We start from the raw sequence: 25,525 nt of genomic DNA on the forward strand, positions 1-25,525 counted from the left end.
GAGAGGCAGCAGACGTACAGTGCAGGCACATTAGTCCAGCCCGACACTGATGTTTAGTCCTCCTTTAAGAGGAATTTTCTAACCGGCGTCCATGTCTCATCGAGTTGATTTAAAGCCTTTTCTCAGTATTAATGAGAACAGAAGGTGAGGCAGAGCGAGTGAGAGATTCTTCACGACTCGACAGCCTTATCATTAAGATGATGTTTAGATAATCAAGGATAAAGATTGCTCTGGGATGATAATTTATCTGATGTTCTGTGCTTGGCATAGTAATGGTGGATTTGTTGAGGCGCTGAGTTTGCCATCTTGTGGTTTTGAAATGCAATGCAGAAAGAATTTGAATAAAACCAGCTTTAAATAATTGGTTTGGACAAAACCCTCAAAACGAACATTTGCGATGGCGTAAAGCTCAAGGTCAGTTTCTGATCATCTTGGCCGCTTGCCCGTTTAACATATACCCCGTAATCTCATGAGCAGACTTGAGAGAAGGAAGAAAATACATTACCTCAGAATAATAAAGGCTTTCTGTATGAATTATGTAGCACTGCTGTGGCGGTTGATATTAATTCCTATGCAGTCAGTAGGAAAAAGCTCAAGACCGATGCGTGACTGTGGGAAAATAGAGAGGAAATTGCTGGTGCTTGCAGAAAACCCGTTGGTTTATGCATCTACAAGAGCTCCAGTGCAATCCCTTACCACATATTAGAGCTGCCTACAGTATTGCTGTGGTTATGAGCTGCTGCTGCAGAGCAGGAATTCAATGATAGACAACTCTGAATTATAAAGAAAAAGGCAGAAAACAGGAATAAAACAGTAAAAAATGTGGGAAAATGTGTCAGGATCAGTTATAATATCAGCGACAGCCTCTATCTTCAGATCCAGGATTTGGAAAGAAACACAGTCATGTGGAGAGAAAGCACAAATACTGTTGCATCAGAAAATAGTCCATATTTTTTTTTCTCTTAAGTGCACTCTGGACAAAATCCTCGGTGCACTGCAGAGTTATTGTTCCTTCTTTACTCCAGCAGAGGGCAGCAAAGTCCTCCCGTAAGTCACTGTGCAGCTAATTCAGTATATAGGAAACGTAAAGATGTGTATTTTTTGCTTCTTCTTTTAAAAGGAGAACAAACTGGATTAATTTTATTTCTAAACTTTGCCCTCGACATCAGTAACATGTTAACATCCTGCAGCACTGATGCTTCCTCAGTCTTATTAATAGACAAAAGGTCCTGTCAGTCTGCGTGTGACAAAAACAAATAATGATAACTGTGTTCTCAGCTCGCATTCAGTCTGTTCAACAAGCCATGAGTCACTCTCTGCTCTGTAATCTGTTTTTCTAATAAAATTCCAACTTTACACTGACGGTGACATCCCTCTGTTAGAAACCACCTTCTCCTTTATCTCCTAAAATAGACCTCAAGGCGCTCACTTTTTAAATGGTTATTCAAAAAAGGTTTCTCTGCTCCTGCACACAGAAAGGAAGTTTGTAATAAGTGATTTTCTCAGGTAACTGATAATCAATTTGACCAATAGAAGATCAGAAATGCTTGTTTTGTTCAAGATCCTTTAAAAGAAAAAAAAATGTGATTTTTGCTTAAAAACACAAATCGGTAATTAAAATTGTTCCTAAATCATTTAAGCATAAGTCTGCTTTCATAAAATCCAGACAAGGACCTTTAAAAAAGCTTTAATGACATTTGTCACTCTATTTTTGCTGCTAAACAAAGATTCTGGTGCAGATGTTTGTTTGTTTGTTTTTTGCCTTCCTGTCATGTAACGGTAACTGTGCATCATCCATGATTTAGAAACTTGAATGCTGAAGCGGATTACTCAATGCTTCACTGAATAATTATGCAGGATGCAAAATGAACTTCAGCTGTGTGGCGACGCAGGCACGTTTATGACTCCTTTTGAAGTCGATAAAGAAGCATTTAACGGAGTGAACTTATTTGTCAGGCGCTCAGAGGCTTTTTATCGTCATCAGCAATGGATAGCTTAAAGAGATGCAACAGATCTGTGAGATGAACGAAAGCAATTTCTGAGATCTCATAAAGCTCACTCTGCAACCTCGAAAGGTTTTGAAGTTAGGGACGTCTTTTTTTAGTTCGAGTTTAATGTGTTGATTATTGGCTGCTTACAAAAGATGAATGCGTCCACCACAGCATCAGCTGTTGGTTTGTTTGTTTTTATCTCATCCAGCTGAAAGAGTGAATCTGATTATTGGTCAGATTTTTGCTTTCTTAAGGGACTTTAATTCTTCAAAGTGTGTGCAATCCAGCCAAGCAGGGACAGTGAAACTCATAATTGTTTTACTTGGATCACAGATGAACTACTGCATCGATGACGTTCTGGTTTTAAACTGGACGTGATGGTTGTGATTCATCAGTCACAGTGTGGGGATCCCCTCAATCTTACACTCTATTTTAGTTTAAATGGGGATAACAATGCGCAAAATCTACATCACAGATTAATTGTGTGTGTGTGTGTGTGCCTTTTACGTCCTCACAGCCCATGTTAGATGCTGCTCTAATGAAGCTGGTACAACAGGGTACAACATCCGCATCTCCACTGCAGTGCCTGATTTAAAAAAATATTATTATTTTATTTTTTAGGAGGGAAAAAAGGTTTTGTGAGGTTTTCTTTCTTGACAAAGCTGAACAGCTTTTTCATTCATACCCATTCAAGGAGTCTGAGGCTGTGAATTATTTATTGCAGTTCTGATGTTGCATCTGGGTCAACGCCCACCTCCCCCCCCGCCCCCCATTGTACCGTAAGCATCTGCGGCGTCTCAGCTTGAACTCTTTTCGTGGACTTTATTCCTTTTCCGGAGCTTCTGGGAGATTTAAAACTCTGTTGTGATCTTGCGAGCAGAAAACTAATTTAGTCTTTAAAACATTAAAGACATCTAAACAGCTTTAAGTGGATTTAAAGCTGCTAATTACCCCATTGATGCATGGTAATATGCTTTGTTGGTGAGCAGTATAAGCACTGCTCGTGTAAATTGGCAGAAGCAACTGCAACTTAAAAGCTTTTTAGTAATTCGCTGGTAGTTGACATTCACAACATGCCTGACATTTAACAGGAGCTCAAAACACACACACATACAGTGGTTACTTTGGTAAGTGGTAGATCCTTCCATTTATTCTCTTCCAGAGCTCCTCGGGTAGTGATTACACTACTTAGCTGCAGTGTAAAGCACACAGGTGGGAAGATCATTGGTTGAGTAAATGTCAAGCGATTGACAAAGTGATTATAAAGTGATTTTCATGTGGCTGCCTGTTAGTTTAGAGAGGACGTGTACCCAGCCAGCTAGAGTCTTACCGGTGGAAATGCCACACTGATCTAAGAGAGGTCAGAGGCTAACAGGCTGGACTCGGATAGCACGGGAACTCAGCACTACAGGAGGTTAATGTGATCCCGAGCTGGACTTTGTATTGAACTTAAAGTGTCTCCCTGGAGGTAAGACACATGCTTGATTAACATAATGCGACATCATCACACAAACTTGATGGTGATGCTCATATTAAGGATGGTAAACATGAAGATATCTCCAGAGTATCTACAAACAAGCTTCGGCTTCACACGTTTTTTTTTTCTGCTGCTGGATCTCAATGATGTCAAAACCAGCAGATGTTCTTACACGGTCATCTCAGACACACACCTCTGGCTGTGAGCAGAGAGGCGCCACCGTCCTGTATTTTTACCTGGAACATTCAACACATTGTGTTTGTGTGTGAAGCTGTTTGTGATTTCAGAAAACTGTGTGAAATTATGCTTAAAAGTGTTTGTTGCACTGCTAGAGTTAGGTCCAGGGTGGATTTTATATCAAACGATCAAGACGATTGATGTGATAAAAGTGCAAAGATGTTTGGGAATTACAGATATTTTTATACACGCATTTTCAGAGGCTCATGGCAAATGAAGCAGGCATAATATCCTGAAGTTGAAAAGTAGACCAAAGACATGCTGGATGATTACATCTCTCGGCTGACCTGGGAACGCCTCGGTGTTTAAGCAGGAGAAGGTGACTGGGGAGTGGGAGGTTTGGGCATCCTTGCTTAGGCTTGCCCTGCAAGGATCCTGGTCCTGTATAAGCGTAAGGAAATGAATGGATAGATTCAAAGCTGTGAATATATATATATATATATATATATATATATATATATATATATATATATATATATATATATATATATATATATATATATATATATATATATATATATATGCGTAAATAAATATATAAATATAAATATGAGGCACAAAGACATGTCAGTGAAGTGAGTCAGGCCATCATTAGGCTGAAAACTCAAACTAAACCCATCAGCTAGAAAACAGAAACTTTAGGATTGAAAGAACTAAAACACATGACGACAGAATTATTTCCGTGTTTGAGAAAAACTACTTGGTTAGATGTCGTAAAGTTAAAAAATGTCTGCAAGTCTCAAACAGTTACTGCAAATTGCACATTATGGACCCGATGTATTACTATACATGACATTATTTTAAAAACTGCAGTATTTGTTGGCAAAAGCTGGTCTAACAGGGTGGACTGCTCGATAGTTTTCTTTCTGTTTTCTTTCTTTTTTTTCAACAAATAATTGTAAATTACTCCGTGTTTGGGTTTTTGAACTCTTGGATTGTTTTTGTGACTCTGAAGTGATAAATAATTAGTTTCCATTTTAAAACACAGCAGCAACAACAGCACGGAGGGGAAGCTGTGGCTCATATTTCATCAGACGTCTTTGTACTGTAGGTGCCGGCTCCCCATTGTTAAGAGTGTCAGTTTCATAATCTCAGTAAAAAGATGTGCGTGCACACAGCAGTGGCGGATTTTGAACTGACTTTAATCTCATTCATTAAAAAGAGAAAAAGCTGTATTTCCCCAAAAACCAGCTCTCTGTTGTTTAGCTGGTGTTTCGTGTCCTGAACAAGGTTTAGGGTCAGTTTTACGCTCTGCATAGGAGGAAACACATCCAGCCAATGAAAATCTGTGTTTGAGCTGGATGGAGACGAATCATTTCCTTTTTATTTTTCTTATTTATTTATTTTCTGTGTACTGCTCCCAGAGGAGTAGAAGCAGGAGAAATCCACTTCACTCTCGTACACACACTTCAGAGGCCGAGCTGGAAAGAGGACAGAGCTGCTGCAAAATAGCAAGTGGTTTAGAAGTTGAGACTCATACACCTCGAGTAGATTCCTTTTCTCAGATGTTGTTTCGACAAAGAAATGAGTGAAAATGGAAGTGATGATGATGATAGGGGATGAGAAGGACAGCTGGTGAAGGAGGACAAGCCCTCAAAGTTGTAACTGAGGAAGAAAAGGAGTCTTTGAAGTGCAGACTTGCACTAACTGAGCCTTCTGCAGACGCCTACACTGGATAGAAAAATACATTAGGAAGGAGAAGGAGGCGGGGGGGAACCATGTGAATGAGGGCGAGGAAGACGGTTAAGGAGAAAGATGATGATGAAACAGAATAGCGGATGGCATGAATGAAGAGCTGGGGGGGGAGTAAATGAAAGACACAATGACGGAGATGACAGTGTGAGGGCGGAGGAAGAGTGGGGAAGAATGAATCAAACAGAGGACTGGAGTTAAAAAAAAAAAAAGAGTCTGTGTTACAGAGAGAATGTACTGGAAACGAGCTGAAAGGTAGAACAAGGTAGATGATAGCCCCCCCCCTCGCATGTGTTCCTGAAGAGTCGACTACTGTAGGGGTGCAGAACTGGCAGACTAGTGGTAATAATAGGAGATAATACATACACCCGTCCCACATATACTAGGAGAGGAGGCGGCGTAGGAGGTAGGGAAGCCTTGTCAGAAGAGGACAGGAGGGAGGGGAGCAGAGGAAAAAGTGATGAGGTAAGGGTGGAGGAGGATGAGGTAAAAATGGAAAGATGAAGGGAAATCGGAGATGGATGATGGGAGGGTGTAGAGGGAAGCATCACTGGGACTTTCCCTCAGCTGTTTTCTTCCCTCCTCCCTCTTTTTATAAAGGCGGGGGGGGGGTTAGCAGAGGCGAGAGAGAGACTCTCTGTAAGTCATGCATAGCAACTTTGCTCAGGCACACTGAACGCCTCTCCAAAAACCAAAAAAACACAACAAAGAGCCAAGACTCCTTCAAGGCAGCTGCTCACTCAGTCAGGAAACCCACATGTGGGAGAAGACACTTCGAGCTTTAATCACCTCAAAAGATCCAAATTTAGATCGAGTTTCCACCAAGAGAACATCTCTTAAATTGGATTTTGATCCGGCTGAAGTGCCGTGCTGTGGCCGTCCTGCTTTTGGAGCAAGAAGATTTAATTTCCCTCCTTCCACTGGATCGTTTACCTGAGGCCACCCTATCCGTTTCTTTTCTTCTTTTTGGAGATGAGATCCAGTCTTATGCAGGTCAAGCCTGTAGCTGCACAACAATGCAGTGTAAGTGTTTCTGAGCTGATATTTGTGTGTGCATGCACCCTTGCATTGTGTGCTGATTGTCTTTTTTTCTCTGTTTTGGTTATGGGGTGAGTAAGTGTATATGCAGCCTGGGGAGGGGGGCACACAGTGTGCACAAGTTTGTGCATTTTGGCAGTGAACATTGCTGGTCTGATGTGGGAAGCAGTGAGTTTTCCTCCAACACTGAGCGCCTTTGTTGACTTCATAAATTATAGAACAAATCAGCCGTCGGGGTTTATTCGTGTGGTAAACATTTTCTGCATCTGTTAAAGTTGCTGAGATTGTTTTTGAAGTGCAAAATACACTCTTAGACTCTCATTAATACATCTGACATGCTTAATTCTGTAACTAATTGTTAATAGATAGGTATTAATGCCTTATTGGTCTGCTATAAGCTGACATTTTTTTGTGTTTCATCTGAAAAATCTCTCGCATCCTCTTTATATTGCATTTATGAAGAACATGGTGGAATATAAGCATTGCATTTTTGGAGGAAAATATTGAACTATACTCCACTCCATTTATTTGTCATATCTAGCCAGTAGTTAAATTATATACTAAAGTTATTTTTGCTAAATATAAATCAAATCTGGATGATTAATTATTAGATAACCTACCTTTTTGCAGATACAGCTGATTCTGTCGTTCTTTATAAGCACATAAAGTGTAATTTGGTGATCTGAATACTTACTTCACCACTTTAAAGGAATCTCATACAACACTGTATGAGATGAGTTTGGGAGAAACTGCTTGACTTTGAAAATTTGTGCTTTGTCTGTGTGTATGTTAAATGTTCACAACATGTGTAATTGTTAGGGACTGTGGTAGGAACAGTGGGCGGTTAAAAGGGTAAAAAATGCGACAGGAAGCACTACATGAGAGCAAGAGGGGCATATACGCGATTTTAAACATGACTGTAGAAGAACTTATTAAAATGATGGATTTTCTGCTACAATGTGTGACGGTAGCGGGAGGAACGGAGCTGAAACCTTTTAATAGTGTACAGGCTCTTGTCCTCTCCCTCTCTCGCTTCGATGGAGCCATAAATCTGAACACACTTTGCAGTTATTTCCTATTTGAGACACATTATGATCCACTTTTGGACGAGTTGGACTGCATTAAAAAGTCTGAGTTAATGCCAGCCACCGAGTCCACCGATATATCCACTCGAGGGTTTTCTGGAGAGATGCTCTGACCTCCTCAGCAGTAATTTCCTGTTGCTGTCAGGAACCTCTTTAATTAGTTAGAACCACTGAAATCATAACAGACCTCCTCCTACCATCCTCCCCTCCCCTCCTTTTCATTTCTATATATATCACTCTGCTGCGAGAACCAGGCAGCCCCAGGGACTCCTGTACATGTGTGCTCATGCATGCTCCCTCCTGTGTGCGCTGGTGTCTTTTGTGCAAAAATGTTTTGGTGCAGAGAGCGTGTAGTCTGTGTGTGCATGTGGATATTTTGGCGTGCACCCATGGAATAAAATATTCAGGTGACAAGCAGGCACTCGGGTCCTGGAACACTCTGGTATTCTTCTGCTTCTCCCAGCTCTCTGCAGGAGCCCTGTGTGCAATTACACTGCCTGGAGTTTCAGATCAGACTTCCCTCAGTATTCCTGCCTGCTTTTGGCTTTTTTCCTGCAGCGTCTTCACTAAAATAATCGAAAGTAGGAAAGAAGACACGTACTGTATGTATCTGTAAATGTTATTGCATAGAGTCACAGATGGAAATGGAGGATAAAGAGCAGAGGGGCGTGCAGAGAGTTGTTGTTGCCTGCAGCCTCGAGAGCACTTTCTGCATTATACATCAACCTCTTTCTTTTTTCTTTCCCATCTTCCTTTCTGCCCCAAGTTGCTGCAGGAGATATCAAAGGCACGAGCTCCTCTTTAACCTCGACTGGATGTGTTTGTAGTTGAATGGTGGGACACAAACGAAGGACACAACTTCTCACCATTGCAGACGTAGTGAAGGTCAGAGCTCGAGGCTCTTGAGTCCAAACAAGAGGCCAGTCGGCGCACTCAGAGAAATTCAGAGCTCCTGTTGCCATTTAAAACACTCAAAGTGCCTTGAAAGGCTGAAAGGACATGAATGGGCCACAGTGAAAATGAACCGAATGACTGGTGATAATTGGTAATTGGCTGTGTCCCGATAGGTTGCTTCTCTAACAGGTCCTGTCTTGGCCTCTAAATGAGATGCGTGACCTTATCATTGGTATTGACAGTTGAATGGTGGGGGAAGAAAATGGCTTTATCTTCCTCCTCTTGGCCTTTTCAGAGGACAGGTGCCAGAGCGAGCACCATTGTGTCTGTGACTGTGGAATACTAAGCATGACTAAAGTCCCGAATGTGCACCATCTTTTGGTGTTAGCTTTTGATTGACTTCTTAGTTTGTTGCATTTTTTTTTGAGTTCTCAAGATGTGAAAATATGTGTGATTCCAACATAAAAGATGAAGAAAAAATATAATTAATATGTTGGATTTTGTGCAAGCAGTCCACGTGGGCCAATTTTCTTTTCCCTCTTGTTTTCACAGCAGCACCCAGGGCTGGAAGACGTCAGCCCCAGTGAGGAGGTGACGGATACGGAGGACAACGAAGAGGAGGACCTGGGCGTCCTGGATGACCAGCGGAGCATCATTCTCCACCTGCTCTCGCAGCTCAAACTGGGAATGGATCTCACACGGGTATGACACAGAAACACTGACTCTATAAGAGAGATGGCATCCTTACTTATGAGAATTAGTTCAGCCAGGCCTCAAAGTCATGTACTAAACCCCACTAAGTTCCTCCTGCAACTGTAACTCATCTTTACATCTATTCTTTCTTCTTTAATGCGGTGTCTGAGTTAATTAGCATCATATTTGTTGTCATTGACGTCAGCTAGGTTCTGTAATTTGGCATCTTTCTACCACAGCTGCTCTCTTCGCCTTGGGCCTTTCATGGATGCAAATGGAAAGGCAGAAGAAAGTCAAGTTACCAAAAAGTTCTTGGCTATGAAGTTTGATTTTAGCAGCACTGACTGAAATGAAATGTGTCACAAAGTGTCTATCTTTCCTTTGCGTTGCTTTCCTAGGTGGTGCTGCCTACTTTCATTCTGGAAAAGCGATCACTGCTGGAAATGTACGCTAACTTCATGGCGCACCCCGACATGTTCCTGTCAATAACAGCGGGGGCCACAGCTGAGGACCGAATAGTCCGCTTTGTGGAGTATTACCTGACTGCCTTCCACGAGGGGCGGAAAGGTGCCGTGGCAAAGAAACCCTACAACCCCGTGTTGGGGGAGACCTTCCACTGTTCCTGGGAAGTTCCTCGGGACAAAGTCAAGCCTTTGGTCAGATCGAACCCGGGGTCGGCTCGGGAGCCAAGCAGAGGCCCCAACAACACACAGCAGGACGAGGACTCACCGGGAAGCTGCTACAGAGTGCGTTTTGTGGCCGAGCAGGTGTCCCATCATCCCCCTGTGTCCGGGTTTTATTGTGAGTGCCGGGAACGGAGGATGTGTGTCAACGCCCACGTGTGGACCAAGAGCAAGTTCATGGGCATGTCTATAGGAGTGTCCATGGTGGGAGAAGGTGAGCCAGTCTACCACAAACCTTCTAAAATACTGTGGGTCAAAAAAAAGTTATCACAGAAAACAATCAAAGTCTCCTGCATTCATGCAATTTGTTTTGATCTTTACTTTATTGTTATTAATGCATACAGCTCTAGCTGTAAGCACAGCCACATGCACCTGTTCTTGATAGCTTCTGTTTGCAAGGGGCAGCCAATCAGAAGAAAGCTGTCTTAAAGGGAGAGGAGAAAAAGCGGCTTGTTAGCAGATGAACAGTGTTATGCACCTGCATAAGATAAATAAGCATAATTTTGAACTGTGAATCATGTAAAGCTACTCTGGCAGGGTCAAGAATATGCTATGCAGCCACAAGATAGAAAAATAGTTCCCCTTTAATAAAGAACAATCCCTCATTTAGTGTAGCTCGCCTTCTAGCATCTACAGGCTATGTAGAAAGTCTCTAAACAGTGTGTCTCACCAAAACTGCCTGCCACTGTGTTCTGTCTGTGTGAGGACTATAAGATCCCTCCTGTGGCAATCAATAGCCCAGACCTCTCTGCTGGTACTGTTACATCGCGTACAGTAAGCTGTCAGGGATGAGTCACCCTGAGCCGAGATACAGGAAGTCCTTGGGCCCAATCAACTAAATCCGGATACATAAACTGACCACCTGCCACCAGGTTGTGATGCAGCAGTTCGTTGTCATGCGCGGAGGCTGATGCTGCCGTCAGAGAACACGATGACCGTCACCCCAGGATCCATTGATTGGTGGATTTATTTTTTGCAGTGGCGTCTTTCCTGACAGCAGCTGATACTGTAGTTTTATAAAGAGGCACTGATACTGATTGGCAGTGAGTCAGCAGCAGAATAAGAAACGGCAGCTGATGCAGCCTGAAAGCTACACGAGATGCTAGATTTCAGTTTGACCTGGATCTCAATGTATGGAGCCTCCTAGAGGTCGTGTAGGATAGAAAAAAAAAGAATAATAAACCTTTTTATACACTGATGTGCCACATCTGGATTAACTGAAGTTCTTTGCTTTAATCTATGACATGCAAAAGCATCTTTAGAACCTTTACATGATTAGTTGAAAACGTGTTCAGGATGTTATGTCATTACTTGACTGATAATGGACTTCAGTACTCAGGAGAGTGACAGTTATTGAAAATATATTAATATGTATATAATTAACATGAAATTGCTTGTTTGTTTTTTAATATGGTGGCCATCATTAACACTTTTATATAAGTGCTACGTAAGGGTTTTGCTGACTGTAGTGTAAGCTTTGGATTAAACAAATATAAATCCTATTTCTTGAAAAGTTGGGTTATTTTCTAAGAAGAAAAAAATCACTGAAATAATCTATAATATCACTTGAACCTTTATTTAAGTGACAGAAATACAAAGAAAAGACTTTGAGTAGTTAATTGCACTTGGAAATGTACAAAATGTCAGGATTTGACAGCTGCAACACACATGGCGTGTTTACTGATGCATTACATCAGCCTTCCTTTTAATAAAACCTTTTAATCGCTTTGGTACTGAGGATATTATGTTGTGGAAATTTTGTCTTGCTCGCTGTAACGCCTCAACTCACCTCAGCAGTCCTGGTCACTGTTGTGTGATTCTCCTTTTTATGAAGTGCTGTACTTTTTCAACAGGAGATGGATTTGGACTGGCAGCAGGTCAAACGCTCACTCTGTCTGTGAAGTTGTGTCTTTGTAGCCATGAAGACATTGTCCTGCTGAAATGTGCATGATACTTCACCTGCTACCAATTAACTTGCTTAATGCTACAATCACACTAGCAGGGGTGTCGAACTCCAGGCCTCGAGGGCTGGCGTCCTGCAAGTTTTATATAATGCCCTGGGTCAACACACCTGGCCTCTGGAGAACTTCTAGGCATGTCGGGGACGTAACTTAACCTTTAAATGAGCTGTGTTGGATCGAGGACACATCTAAAACCTGCAGGACACCGGCCCTTGAGGGCTGCAGTTTGACATCTGTGCACTAGGGAAAACCACAGAACGACCCAAGGTAGCATGACAAGTATGCAGTCTTGTTGCCCTTGAAATGATTGCTTTGAAGACTGGAATCAGGATTGCAACCACTTGCAGTTAGTTGCAGTCTTCACAGTGACTTTAGTGCAAAAATAGTCAAAGAAAAAGTCAGGGGTCAGTCTGCTATCAGGTGTGATTGAATGAGGTCAGGTTCAGATACAGTGCATGCAAACTGTTTGTGATAATATGGAGATTAACTGTTCGCAGAAATTCACATTAACTATTCACATTCAGAGTCCAGGCAGAATCGTATTGGAAACAGAAATTACTCCACAAATACTGATGTTGTTGCTTCAGGACAGTGACTTATGTGGTGTAATTATGTGGTGCTCAGCAACTTTCCTTTTACATCCAGTTGAGTCGAGTCTGTTGTTGCAGACAGACTCTGATTGTTGCTCAAAGTTGGACCATGATTATTTTTTAAATGGAAACTTATGGAATTGGCTCATGACAGCCGAGTGACCAGTTTGTTAAGTGAACATTTTGTCGGTCAGAAAAAATGTAAAACAAAAAGTCAATGCAATAAATGGGCAACCAACAGTGTTTGCTAATTGGAGGAAACATCCATCATAGGTCTGTCCCAGCTTGTTGAATGTTTTTGAAGCCATCAAATTCTAAATTTGTATAATTTTAAAAAATACAGTTACAATTATATTTTTAAATACTTTTATGTACTTCTGTCAGTTAAAGGTTCAGATGAATCAGTATCGATTTTTGTTTGTGTTGCACTTTTCTAAATAACCCAGTTTATATATACGTGGTATTGATCTTCGTATTTAATTGTCTAAAGCACCAAAGCATTTTTACTCAAAATGTGCCCTAATGTAAGAATAATGCTGCAGTATTTGCATCTCTAATAGTTTTTCTATGTGTTTGACTCGTAAATGAAAAGCTTCATCACTTGAGCCCCTTGGAGGAGGAATTCATTTCTTATATTTTGTGGTTGCTACTTTTATTTGCTCTAAATGAGCTCTGAATAACTCCACCACCACGAGTTTACTCATTTACCACACAGACAGTTCTTTCAGCAGTACTTGGTTAAGCCTGGCACTCCCGTCGCTGGTTTCTCTCACTCTGTGTCATTATGTGCTCACAATAGGACCGCATGCAGTTTGTTCCCCTGAAGGCATCTTGCAGTGAAACAGCTAAACAAGTGACCTCTTGCAAACAGGAGGTTATGATGGTAGAGCTGAAAATTGTTCGTGGTCATGAGAGGGGCATGGGAAAACTTGATCTAACTAAATCTCCTTGTACACTGATGACACACATGATGTTGGTGAGTGGATTATTAGAAGCACAATAGCTTTTCTTTATGGAGATTCCTGAGAGACTGAAACACAAACAAGGAGCCCAAAGAGATAAACTGGTTTCTATTTTGCTAAATATTCTGCATTGTAGCTAATAGCTTTTATCATTGCAAATTAATACAGGTTCAAACTATATATATCCCATAATTCCAGTGTTTGATCCCTCTGTTTGGCAAAATTTAAAATTCAATTCAATTGATTAATTCCTGGCACAGACGCAGCTTTTAAGTCTAGTCCAAATGTTCAATTGGGTTGAGGTCAGAGCTTTAAGAAAGCCATAACAGCAACTGTTAACGTTTTTTTTTAACAGTTCTCAGATCTTCACTGAGTTCCTTGGACTTTACCATTGTCCTTAGTATTGGTCAGTCCAAGGAGTGCTGTCAAACAAATCATTGCAAGCCCAAAATCACAATGACTACCATGCCTAGGATGACTGGATGTAAACTTCTGACTATCTTGAGCATCTCAAAAGCAGAGCATGCAGTCTTTTTATCTTTTATTTGGTAAATTTGATGATTTTTGTTGTTCCTGTGCAATCCAGAGCTGGAAGCTGCTCATGGATCCGTTCTGAAATGCACTGTGACACATCTGTTGGAATCAGACATCATCTTGAGTGGTTTTAGTTCAGCTCCTTTTTATTGTCTTAGACTATATTAGAATGGCTTTGCATGATTCACAATTCAAAAAATAATTCCCATCTAAATGTCCTATTATGCCGTTAATATCCTATTTATGTGACCCGTCTGAACCAAGCTGTCTTTAAGGCCGCCCTCCCCGTAAGCCAACCTTCCTGTGATTGGCTGTCCCTCAAACAGGTTTTATCAGAAGAAGGCACCCACCCACCTGAGACTGTATTAGGGACATATTATCTCATAGCTGTCGTAAAAATGCTGTAGTAGAAAAAGTTTAGGACTGCCTGACACTTGAAAGGGGTAACTCGCAGATAAGCTGCCCTCATGGCTAGAAACCTTTGGCTATGTTCTATATAATCATCTACAACTTTAACAATAAATATATCAGCTTTAAAGATCTTTCAGATAAAGCTTGAACTGAAAACACATCTGAATCCATATTTGTTAAAAAAAAAGAAAAAGTGTTACACCCCTACATGTGTGCATGTTTGATGTAAGTGTAAAGTTTTTAAAGAGTGTCTAATGTCTGTATCTGCTGTTTAAGTCTCCAGGCTGCCTTCTGTTTCATAAGCGAAAAATGCTCAGTCAGCGACGGGCACATAGCTGGCTTAGTATCCACATATGAAGCCCACGCATTTAATTACTTTGACAGCTGATTGTGTTTTCAGACAAGGATGGTGTGCAGGCAAATCAGCTGTGCTGGCATTCCTCACCTGATTTAAACTTCTTGGAAAATGGTGTTCACGCTCTTGGATTACTCAAACAATGAGCTTCAAAAAAAAAAAAAATTCTTGTAGCTGCTCTCATCATATCCTGTCGGACTGACTTTAAGGGCTCCGTCTCTTTCTCCCCGTAGGAGTCCTTTATCTCCTCGAGCACGACGAGGAGTACGTCTTCACATTGCCCTGTGCCTACGCCCGCTCCATCCTCACTGTGCCCTGGGTGGAGCTGGGGGGCAAAGTCTCCATCAACTGTGTCAAGAGCGGCTACTCGGCCACAGTGACCTTCCACACAAAGCCTTTCTACGGAGGGAAGGTACATCGGTGAGTATTTTTTCCCCCCTCTGCGATAGCTTCTTTGTACATGTGATTCAGTTTAAGAAAGGACGGCTGGTTCTTGTTCACTTCAGGGAAGGCAGAGGAAACTAAATAATTCATCTGTGAGGTTATCAGACTTACATATGACAGATTATGTCACCAACAGTAGTAGTTCATGCATGCAGTGGATTTCACAGCTTATGCTTCTGTCTTAACGTTTCAGTATTTGTGAGTTATTTTATAAAATGAAACATTTTAGCTGATTTAAGCAGAGAAAATACAGGAAATGTTTGCCAATAATTTGGTCATAAAGAACATTAACTATCTGTCGCACCAGAACTCTTCTTCACCATTAAGAGAAAACAATGTTTCCCACACACTGAGTAGATGCTTGCATAAAGTTGATGTATTGAGCACACTTATGGTGTCAATGTGGCATCATCAGTGTGAACCAGGAAGTTTCATATAAGAACAATCCAGGTGTGGCAGGTGGATGCTCTCCCTGAACCTGTTGTGTGCAGTTTGAATGCTTCTGCTCAGTACCAAGAGAGTTAAGAGTCTGTGGCTGGGATGTCTGTGGTGAGAGAGGACCCTCTGTCTTCCTCCTGCATTGTTCTCTTTACAGGCTCTGGATGGCACTTCAGTTCACCCTGTTGGTCAACAGATGATAGGGATTGCTTGAGGAAGAGCCTACGGATCCAAGCATTGCTTGTTGCATAACTTTTTCAAGAAAATCATTTATTACTTGAACCAAATAATGTGGAGAGCTTTGCTCTTTTTGTCTTCCTGATTAAGCCAAACAAATTAGTCACAGCTTCCTGAAAAATGATTGCGACCCAACACTGGTCTAAAGTCTTCCACAGGCATTTAGTAGACTTGAGATCCAGTAATGGTAAATGCCGTAGCGTGTTACTTACATCGTTTTCATAATCAAACAACTCAGTGACCCCTTAGGCTCCTGTGGATGGACTGAGAGATCACGTTTCATTCCGAGCCACCTTGAGCTCAAGCTCACAGTGTTTCCTTTAATTTAGTCAACAGATGGATGTCACAGTATAAGCACAGTATGGAAGGTAGTTTTAGTAAAACTCTGTGCTTCAATAAAGGAACTATTTGGCAATTAAACTCTGATGAAACTGAATAATGGCAGAGCAGAGTAGGTAGTAGGTGACGATCCATGGAATCTAGATGTTGGCAGTGGTGGAGATGAAGCAGGTGGAGAATTGGATAAGGCTCTGAGCAACCAAATGAGGTGGAGATTGGGAGTCTGAAAGTCAAACTAGAAGAGCAGCACTGGGATTCAAAGCACAGGGAACAGAGGAGCAGAGTAATGATGGCAGATGTGGCTTTGACAGCCCAGAGAAGACAAACAGCCCAAACACCCATTAATTGATTTTAAGTGCATGTATACATCTTAAATATCTGCTTGCTAAAGGCTGCTTTTAACTTAACAACAACAACGGTCTCTGTCTTGCTGCCATAGGGTGACAGCAGAGGTCAAGCACAACCCGACCAACACCATCGTGTGCAAAGCACAGGGAGAGTGGAACGGCACGCTGGAGTTCACGTACAGCAGCGGGGAAACCAAAGTGATCGACACGACCAAACTTCCCGTCACCAAGAAGAAGCTGCGGCCGGTGGAGAAACAGGCGAGGACAGAATCCAGGTGAAAGGCAGCAGAGTTCAGTGAGCATTTTGGGAGCGTTTCACACTCATTTGCCCTCCGACACGGTTTTAAATGTGTTTTGGCTTATAGGCGGTTGTGGCAAAACGTCACCAAGTCGCTGAAGGAAGGGAACATCGACGAGGCCACGGAGCACAAACACAGACTGGAGGAGTGTCAGAGAGGGGAGGAGAGGCAGAGAGCAGCTGATAACAAACCCTGGATGCCCAAATACTTCACTAAAGAGGTACTGCAAGAGCAATAAGATTCAGTCTGAGCTCTAGTTTGTAAACATTCCTATTTCAAAGTATATCCCACTGAACAGCATAATACTATATTTAATAAATAGTGCGCTTCATTTACTGTGAAATCTGAGTGAAAATCTTTGCATTATTTAGTCGCCCTGACAAGCAAAAGAATTTTGAGCCTTGCTGATTGTTTCAGAAGTAAGCTTTATTTTTAACTCGAGGTAACGCCTCTCCCCTTTCTCCTCATTAGTAGCACACACAGCGCTTGTAACTGTGTGATTATACTGTGTGCTGTTTTTGTGGTGATACATTTTTGGGTCACAAACTAAATGTTAGGTTTAGTTCTTGCTTCTGCAGTGGCAACCGACTAAAAGAGAACTTTCTGCAAAGTCGTGCTGCTTTAATCACCTTTGCTTCCACTATATTGCCGTCTACTTTACAGAAATGGACTGGTTCTTATGTAAAGCACGTTATACACTATGACTCAGGCACACAAGCAGCTTTTTTTCTACATCTAAGTGTTTTCTATCTAACATTCATGCACATTCACATATAAACACATCAGAAGCAACTCTGGGTTCAGTATCTTGCACAAGAATACTTTAGCATTCATACTGGAAGAGATGACCTGCTCTACCTCCTGAGCCACAACCACCTGTAGAGAGAACTAGTACAAGTGTATGTGCAAAAAATTGATTAAGTTCATCTTTTCTTTTTGCTTTTTACTTCCAAAAGATACATTTTGTTCCATATGAAGTGAAACATCCTTTTATATATAATTGACTGATTCCAAGCTCCAGAGTGAAGTTTCTGCAGTTGTCATGTGATCTGCTGGTGTTGGTGGTGGTTGGTTCGCTCTGTTTTTACCAAGTCCAGAATCAACAGAGACTTTAGAGCACTTTGTGCTTCCATCATCAGCTGACTAGCTTTATCAAGAAGACTATAGATGCTAACAGAGCAACGTGGACTCCAGCTTTGCGCACTGCGTTGGTGTTACTGATCTCTTCGACTCACACTGATGCAGTAATTTGCGGTAAAAGAGCCCATGAGCCAAGTAATGGTGTATAAATTAGCATACTTTTCAAAAGTTGGACTTTACTGCTTTCTGAATCCTATTTTGATTGATTCTAGGAAATAATGTTATAATCTAAGACGCTGGATTTCTGATTTTCATGTGCTATCAAGCATAAAGAGCTTTTATACAATATTGCAAGTTTTTAAAGATGCACTGGGTGGGATTTAAATGGGCCTTACTTTGTAAATTTTGGTAATTTGATCCAAATTTGAGCTTTATTTTCCTAAAAGGCTTTTTCTCCCTCACCTGTGCAGGGGGATGGTTGGAGCTATAATAACCCGCTGTGGAAGTCAACCTGACATCAAAAACTCTCCTTTCTAATGGACTATAACAACTCCAGTTCCCCGTGCTGAGGAGGATGGGGGAGGGGGTCAAACGAGGGGAGCGGCGTCCCCCGTGGACCTTCAGACCCCACCGAGTGACACTACGGCGACACAAACAGGAAACAAGCAAGGTGCCAAAGGGATCTCCACAGTTTGGGACTCCTGGGGAGAGCAGTACATTTTATATACAGTTGGTAGTATTCAAAGTAGAAGATTTCTATTTTTCACCTGTCAAGGCCTTTTTTTGCACACACACAGTTTATGACGCCTGCCACTAGTCTCCCACTTTGTATTTTTCTTTTTAATGATCAGCGCATTTTTCTCAGAAATCATCAGTGTTTGTTCCAGGTTTCATGCCATGTTAGAGTGGATCACATCTCCCGTAACACACAATACTGTAGTTCCCAGATTAGTTTGTTTATAAAGCACTTTTAACATAGAAGTAAATCTACTATTTTGTATCGATGGCTTTTACCAATCAGGTTGGGTCTCTCAGAGCTTTAGAAGAATTAAGGAAACCTAAGCAGATTTAAAACTATTTAAAATCAAATGTACTACATTAGATGATTTAGTATATATTAAAATAGAATATATTACAGCAAGTTACTAGAAAGTGAAGGTCCTGATTGTTTGTGTCTGCACTATGAATGTATCTTGGCACATTTTAATTGTACAGTATGCTTTCCCATCTTGTACTGATGGCTACTACACATGCTTACGACAGTATGTTGCTCTATCACCTCTGCCTACCAGATGAGCTCCATTACTACCTCTCGTTTCACCATCACACGCTTTTTCTTCCAGAAGAAAACACCGGTTTGTTTGTATTGTAGCCAAGAGCTCCTCTAATCGGTGTTGTATCTGCGCCCCTCAGACGACACGTCCATAATTAGGGAGCCCCTGTACACCCCGTCTGTGCCTCCTGAAGTTAATACTTCTTTGTTTCAGCTGTGGTGATGATTATGGATGAGGCAGCTTGCAGGAACATACAGCCATGTTATCACATTTTGGGGGGGGGTGGTGGTGGGGGAAAGAGGCTGCCTCTGTGAAGATGAAGGTCTGCCAGAATAACAATCACTGGGACACTGCAGGAAGAGGTTCATACCACTGTGTACTCGCGTTTTTATGTCTACATTTGACGAGATATGTGACGATTATTCAGACTGATCGGCTTTTCTACAATAAAGTAAAAAGGTTTTAAATGAAAACTGTTTATTTTTTGTCATAAAAGGAAGAAAACCGCACAACCCCGCCTTAGGCTTTTAACGTATGACAGTATTTGTATGCAGATGAGCTTACCCACTCTATGATGATGCTCTGCATTATATATGTGTAAAAAACAAACCTGTCAGACATTTAGACCAATGTTGGAGCTTGTTTTACACAAACACTGACTTTGGCCTTACATGAATCCAACAAGCAATTATTAAACATGTTTTCTTTAATGAAATCTGAAAAACAGGGCTTTATACTGCAAGGTAAAAGCAATGCAGCAGGGGTGTCAAACATGAGGCCCGGGGTTCAGTATTGCCCTGACAAAGATTACAATCTGGCCAAAATATGAAGGAGGGCATACATTTTTAGACTTTTAACAATATTTTTTTTTTAAATTAATTTGATATTTTTTCCTGATTAACACCTCCCTCACAGCCAGTCATACTATATTTATTACTTAACTACTTAGTAAAGAATAAAATGACAGAAGTTAATCTTTTTCATTGTCGACTATAGACATTTTGATTTTTCTAAATTTATCATGTAGAAAAATTGTTTTGTGCTGTTGAAATGGCACTTCATTATCTTGTACTAAGATGTCCCAGGGATTAAACGTGTAGTTAAACGTCTGTACACTGACACAAAGTGGAGTCTCACTTATCTGGCTAACTTAAGATCAAAGTGTGTCCCTCGTGGTAAAATGAGTTTGACATCACTGCCCTGTAATACAGAGAAAACTCCAACAATCATACGAGCTCCTATGAGCAAGCATCCACATATGTACCACTGACTAGATCCCCATCAGCTGATTACACAATTAGTATGTTAACACTAATCAGACATTTCATTAGGTACACCGTGCCAGCACCAGGTTTGGACCCCTCTTCTTTTTTTCCCCCCTTCAGAGCTGGAGGTGAAGGTGGTGGATACATATTTACATATTTGCTGCGGCGTTTTCGGCTGCTCGTCCAGCACATCTCGATTTTGCACAGCACACTGTGCAAGCATAGGCTGTATATAAAAGATGGACACAGTCACCATATCACCCTGTGACTCAGCATCAGCATTCACAACATGTTTCATGTTACATATAGTTTCTTTTGTTGACATGAAAGAATGCCAAAATCTCAGCTAATGCTAGCAAGCTTAGCAAATGGCATTTGTAAACTCTTCCAATGCAAAGAAACGCATACTGGCTAGTTAGTGAAAATTCTATAATTTCACTCAAACTCAACCTAAAATCTCTTGCGTGGGCTATACCACACTATGTGTTATACAATTCAATTTAAACACTCCAAACAACATGGAGAGGTAAATTTAGTGATTCAGATTAGCGTTTCAGAACATGTGTCAAAGCAGTCAGTAACAAAAACACACCTCGCCTACTGTAGACTCAAAGAAGTATCCATAGAGGCACAAACAGCTTTTGTACCAGGCTGTAAACATGGTGAATGGCCATTATCACACACACACGTGTTGGCTTCCAATTTTCAGCCCCAGGTGCTCCCACTTCTGTGGTCAGCTATTGCAGTGTATGCAATGTCTTCAAAAAGCCTTTTTCACAGGAGGGGAGAGGAAAAGACCCCATGTGTTCCCAAAACAATTTTTATTTTCCACACCTGTGTTTTTCCTGCTGTAACATGCAGTGAAAAGGCCTGTGGCATATTAGCATCATCCTCAACAGTAATTTCACCTACAAGTCTTACGCTTCAGCTGGTGAAAACTAAAATAATTTGAAATGTAAAGCTGAGCTTGGGGTGAAGTAGTGCCAGCTGTAGAAGAGAAACCTTTTGATTTATATGGAGATGTCCTTTCTCCTGGCACCACCATGAGGCCAATTCACCGCCCGACTCATATCGCTGTAGCGATGCCAAGATTTGCAGTGCTAGTGTGGCTGCAGACTTTACATCTAAGCACTGCTGCAACGCTTCTCATTACTGTCAGGAGTTAAAGTGCCACCTGCTTTAATACATCATTCTTAGGCTTTGTTGCCAGGCACCGTTGCTCAAAGGGGACTCACCAAGCATTTCCTTATTTTCTGTCACATGCATACTGTCGCAAATAACGGTTTCAGCAACATGTGCAAGCAAACCCTGTAAGCCCAAAAGCTCAGACTTCAGACGGCTCTAAAGGCTCAGTTTAAGTCTTTTTTTTTTTCTACTCTTGGCTCTTAATGATGTCAGAGGGAACTGATATCCCCAATATGGTGATCTCAGGCACAGAAGCTCCACCCACCTGAGCTTCAAACCTTTTGTTTGCAAGGGGAAACCAATCAGAAGACTTTAAATAAATGGTGAGCTAGGGTCATTTCAGACAGGGTGAACTCAAAAGCTGCACTAAGGCCCAGAGTGAGATTATTTTCAGCACAAAAGTAAATATAGAGTGAAGTATCTTCACTGGAGAAATCACGAGTTGAGATCGCATTAAATAATAAGTGGCTGAAGAAAAGCTACTCATCTGCCACCAAATAAAGAGATTTCACCCCCTCCACAATCAGTGTTCTTTATGCGTACTGCTGCACACTCAGAAGCAAAAGTCTTCACCCAAAGTGTAATGCTGCCATCAAGTGGTTCATTTTGCATTCAACTATGTTTAAAGTCACATTTACAGATGGTCCATGCAACGCTTTCAAAGTGAGAAGACCAGCAACAACACACACACACACACACACACCAGTGTTTTCTTTAAAGTGTATATTCAAAGATGGCTGAACAGAACAACAATGTAAAAATGTAAACTCTGAAGATGAGCAGACACACGTGGGAAGAGACTGCATTAGAACAACAACAACAACAAAAAAAGAAAAAAAGAAAGAAAGATGGTGTCGGGGACAGATGAAACCAAGATTCTAAGACATGAGGAAATTCAGAGGAACCATTCTGCTGTTCCTAATTAAACAAACAAAACAAATGAGCACAAAAGAGGAGCACACTGTACATCACATTAAGGCTTAGTCTGAACTCTGTCCTCTGTGTAACAGAACAATGAAGTGGCATGTCGAAGGTCTGAAGCCTCAAACGGTGACAGTTTGAGAGATCAAAGCATTTAGATACAAAAAAAAAAACAAAAAAAAAAACAAAACAAAAAAAACACCCGATATGAACAAAAGTCACTTTTTGTAAGATGTGACAAAAAAAAAAAAAACAAGTATATCTGCATGATGTGTTAGTCTTTTCATGTGTCACTTTTTTGATCAAGAAAAAAAAAGTTACAGAAGCGTGCACACATTAGTTTTTAGACACAGAGTCTAAGAACCCAAACACACGGAGAACAGTGCAATGCCCATAGAATAAGACATAGGCTACCACTCAGAGCTGTGTCCCAGCTGCATACCACATACTCCAACTAACACTACTAGGATAGAAATATTTAATATTATAAGTCTTTTTTAAAGATAAATATCAGGGGTTTTTCTGAAATATAATCAATATCAGTATCAGGAACCAACTCACCAGTTCTAAACATGATGTGGGGTGCAGAATAAAAAAAAACAACTGTATTAAAGTGGATTATTCCAAAGTAATTCCAAACTCTTTTTGTTATCAATTACAGACCTAATCTCAGCACCTGGAAAATTAAAACACCTTTTTCTGGACAATTTACAGAAAATAAGGCAACCACAGGCTAACCTATTCAAAAGCATGCAGCCCTTTTCAATACTGCATTGAACAAAAGAATGAATGGATCAATGAACAGCTGTAAACTTTACTGCTTTAAAAATATCTCAGTAAAGTAAAATGTCACTGTTATAGCTTTTAAAAACGTAAGGAGCTTCCAAATCTCTTTAGAGACAGAAAAAACAGATTATTTTGTGGACTTCTCAATCCATTAAGTTTTCCTCCTTTTCAGCCTCATGTACAAATACAATGCTGGATGCTCATATTAAGCACTCTGTCTCATCTTGGCTTTGTATGATGTCACAGAGCAGATGTCACCAATGTGGTCATCTCAGCCAACAACCTTCAGCCAATCAGAATAAAGTTGGCTAAAAAAAAAAAAAAAAAAAAAAAAAAAAAAAATCAGAGAGGCCACTAGAGTTTGTTTCAGACAGAGGATAATCTCTCTGAAGAGATTTCAAAGAATAAGGATTATTTTGAACTGAATCATGCAAAGCTACTCTGGCAGAGGAGAAGAATAAAACTCCTAAAAGACCTTAGTTTTCAGGTTTTTCCAAGGGTAGTTTTTCCAAGTGACCACCCTCACTAAGTTCTGATGCACAATCATTTTGTTTTATAAGCAGCCCTGACCTTTCACTTCAGAGCTTCAAGGGTTACTCTCAGTATGCTTTCAATGAGTAAAAAGTTAAAGACATCACAACTGGCTCTGAGGACCGTTTTCAGGAAAAAACATTAACTGGGAAATTGATTATTTCAACCGCCTGCTGTACAAACAGCTGTTAGTGCAGCAGTAGTATACAGTACAGGACAGGGACACAGCTTCAGAGTACCACAGAGACATTTGTTAGTCTTATTCTCACTGATCCATCTAAAGTTACAGGCAGAGATGGAAGTCCATTATAGTTTCTCATTCAGTTCATCTTTTCTAGATTCAGTGCCTGTATACCATGTAGCCCCCACTCCCCCCCTTCACAGTTCACCAGTCCATTTCCAGATATTATGAAAATTTCCAGTTTTCAACGCCTCAGTCTGGTTGAAGCAGCGAAGCCGCCATTCTGACACACGATGAGCTTAAACGAAAGTAGACAGCCACAAACTCAAACGTAAAAATTAAAAGGAAAGATAAAAATCAGGCGATGGACGACCAGCGATGAGGCACTAGGCTTTGCTCACTTGAACTAGAGAGCTCCCCCTGCAGGAAGGGAGGCCTAATTTATTAATCACTACTTTGTACACACAGTTGCTTGTTTCCGTCTTTAAAACCCTAGCAGCAGAAATGTACAATCTATGCATTTAGAGGGGGGGGAAAAGGGGGTGTGTAAAAATTCACATTCAAATTCATTCTGTCAGCAAAAATCTCAAGCCCCTCTGTACAAGAATTATTGCATTCACTGTTCTAAATGCTGTCAAACAAAAATCAAACAATCGCACAAAAACTGGGAAGAAAAAAAAAACTAAACAAAAAAACCCAGAAACTGCATATTTAAAAAGTCACCACAACAATCCAATATATTATCATCCTTTTAGACAGTTTCTCTTTATATCGCATATTTACATATTAGGCCAATTTCTCTCCCCCAGAGAATCTGTGGGGAAAACAGGGGTCAGGAAGCCAGGCAGAAGACAGAAAAGAGATGATGACAAAAAGGTTAATATTACAGAAGGGCTGTGCGTAGACGGTGACGTTCCTCCATACCGCATACTGTCCTACTGTACACGAGTCAGGAACAAAGTCCTCGGCTTTCACTGCTTCGCCTCCTCGCTCCCAGTAATGAGTTCACATGTGCCACGGAGCAAGGTCGATGGGTCTTTGGTGCAAATGTTCCTAGTCTTCTCTTGTTTCGCCTTCACCCGATCCCTGTACTGATAAGCAGTTAATTAACATCACAAAAATTAAATCAACGCTGGACCCAGTAAAGCAGCCCTATGCCTCACCACACATTCAAGTACAAAGTAATAATAAAAAAAAAGAATTGAAAAGAAGAAAAAAAAAAAACAGTAGAAGAAAAAGCAAGACAAACGTCCTCAGGATAAAAAACCAAAACCAAAAAAAACGGACGACAATTCTGGAGCTAACCAGATATGACACTTCCTCGACACACGAGGGCGCTCTAGAGACAAGCGCCCGAGACCAACTGCCAGATAAAACAGCACCTGTGTTCTTCATCATTGGTGTTTAGAGGTTTCTTCACGTTTGTTCTCCTACAGTTCACGATTCGTCGCCGTTATTTTTTTTGGAGTTTCTTGCCCTTCTTCATGGCAAGTTTGTTCTTGATGTGCCCTCGCTTCCTCTTGGCGGTCTGGTTAGAGAAATGAGGTCGAAATAAAAAGAAAACATTCTGTAAATATTAGAATTGGTAGGATTTA

The 25,525-nt window shown here is 41.0% G+C and overlaps 2 protein-coding genes across 4 annotated transcripts in view; one reads left to right on the forward strand and one right to left on the reverse strand.

Moving 5' to 3' along the window:
- Nucleotides 1-22,635, forward strand: part of LOC120726889 (oxysterol-binding protein-related protein 10) — a 97,717-nt gene extending 75,082 nt beyond the window's left edge. Inside the window, exons 8-13 of one of the 2 annotated variants that reach the window (XM_040020909.1) lie at nucleotides 8,970-9,116; nucleotides 9,506-10,004; nucleotides 14,837-15,023; nucleotides 16,501-16,683; nucleotides 16,774-16,927; nucleotides 18,258-22,635. In XM_040020909.1, coding sequence (XP_039876843.1) covers nucleotides 8,970-9,116; nucleotides 9,506-10,004; nucleotides 14,837-15,023; nucleotides 16,501-16,683; nucleotides 16,774-16,927; nucleotides 18,258-18,302 — 1,215 coding nt within the window. In that variant the 3' untranslated portion in view covers nucleotides 18,303-22,635. Of the gene's footprint in view, nucleotides 1-8,966; nucleotides 9,117-9,505; nucleotides 10,005-14,836; nucleotides 15,024-16,500; nucleotides 16,684-16,773; nucleotides 16,928-18,257 lie in introns of both variants that reach the window. The other variant, XM_040020908.1, reaches the window with a different exon arrangement.
- The window catches only part of LOC120726888 (dolichyl-diphosphooligosaccharide--protein glycosyltransferase subunit STT3B), a 103,428-nt gene continuing 95,147 nt past the window's right edge, over nucleotides 17,245-25,525 (reverse strand). The window contains exons 16-17 of one of the 2 annotated variants that reach the window (XR_005694396.1): nucleotides 17,308-25,458; nucleotides 17,245-17,276 (exon numbers count right to left, since the gene is read on the reverse strand). Coding sequence is in view for 1 of the 2 variants with exons in the window: in XM_040020907.1 (XP_039876841.1) it covers nucleotides 25,384-25,458 (75 nt within the window). In the remaining variant the exon portion in view is untranslated. Of the gene's footprint in view, nucleotides 17,277-17,307; nucleotides 25,459-25,525 lie in introns of those variants that run through there. The other variant, XM_040020907.1, reaches the window with a different exon arrangement.

This window comes from Simochromis diagramma, unplaced genomic scaffold (assembly GCF_900408965.1).
Source record: "Simochromis diagramma unplaced genomic scaffold, fSimDia1.1 OVJJ01000753.1, whole genome shotgun sequence".
Taxonomy (NCBI): domain Eukaryota; kingdom Metazoa; phylum Chordata; class Actinopteri; order Cichliformes; family Cichlidae; genus Simochromis; species Simochromis diagramma.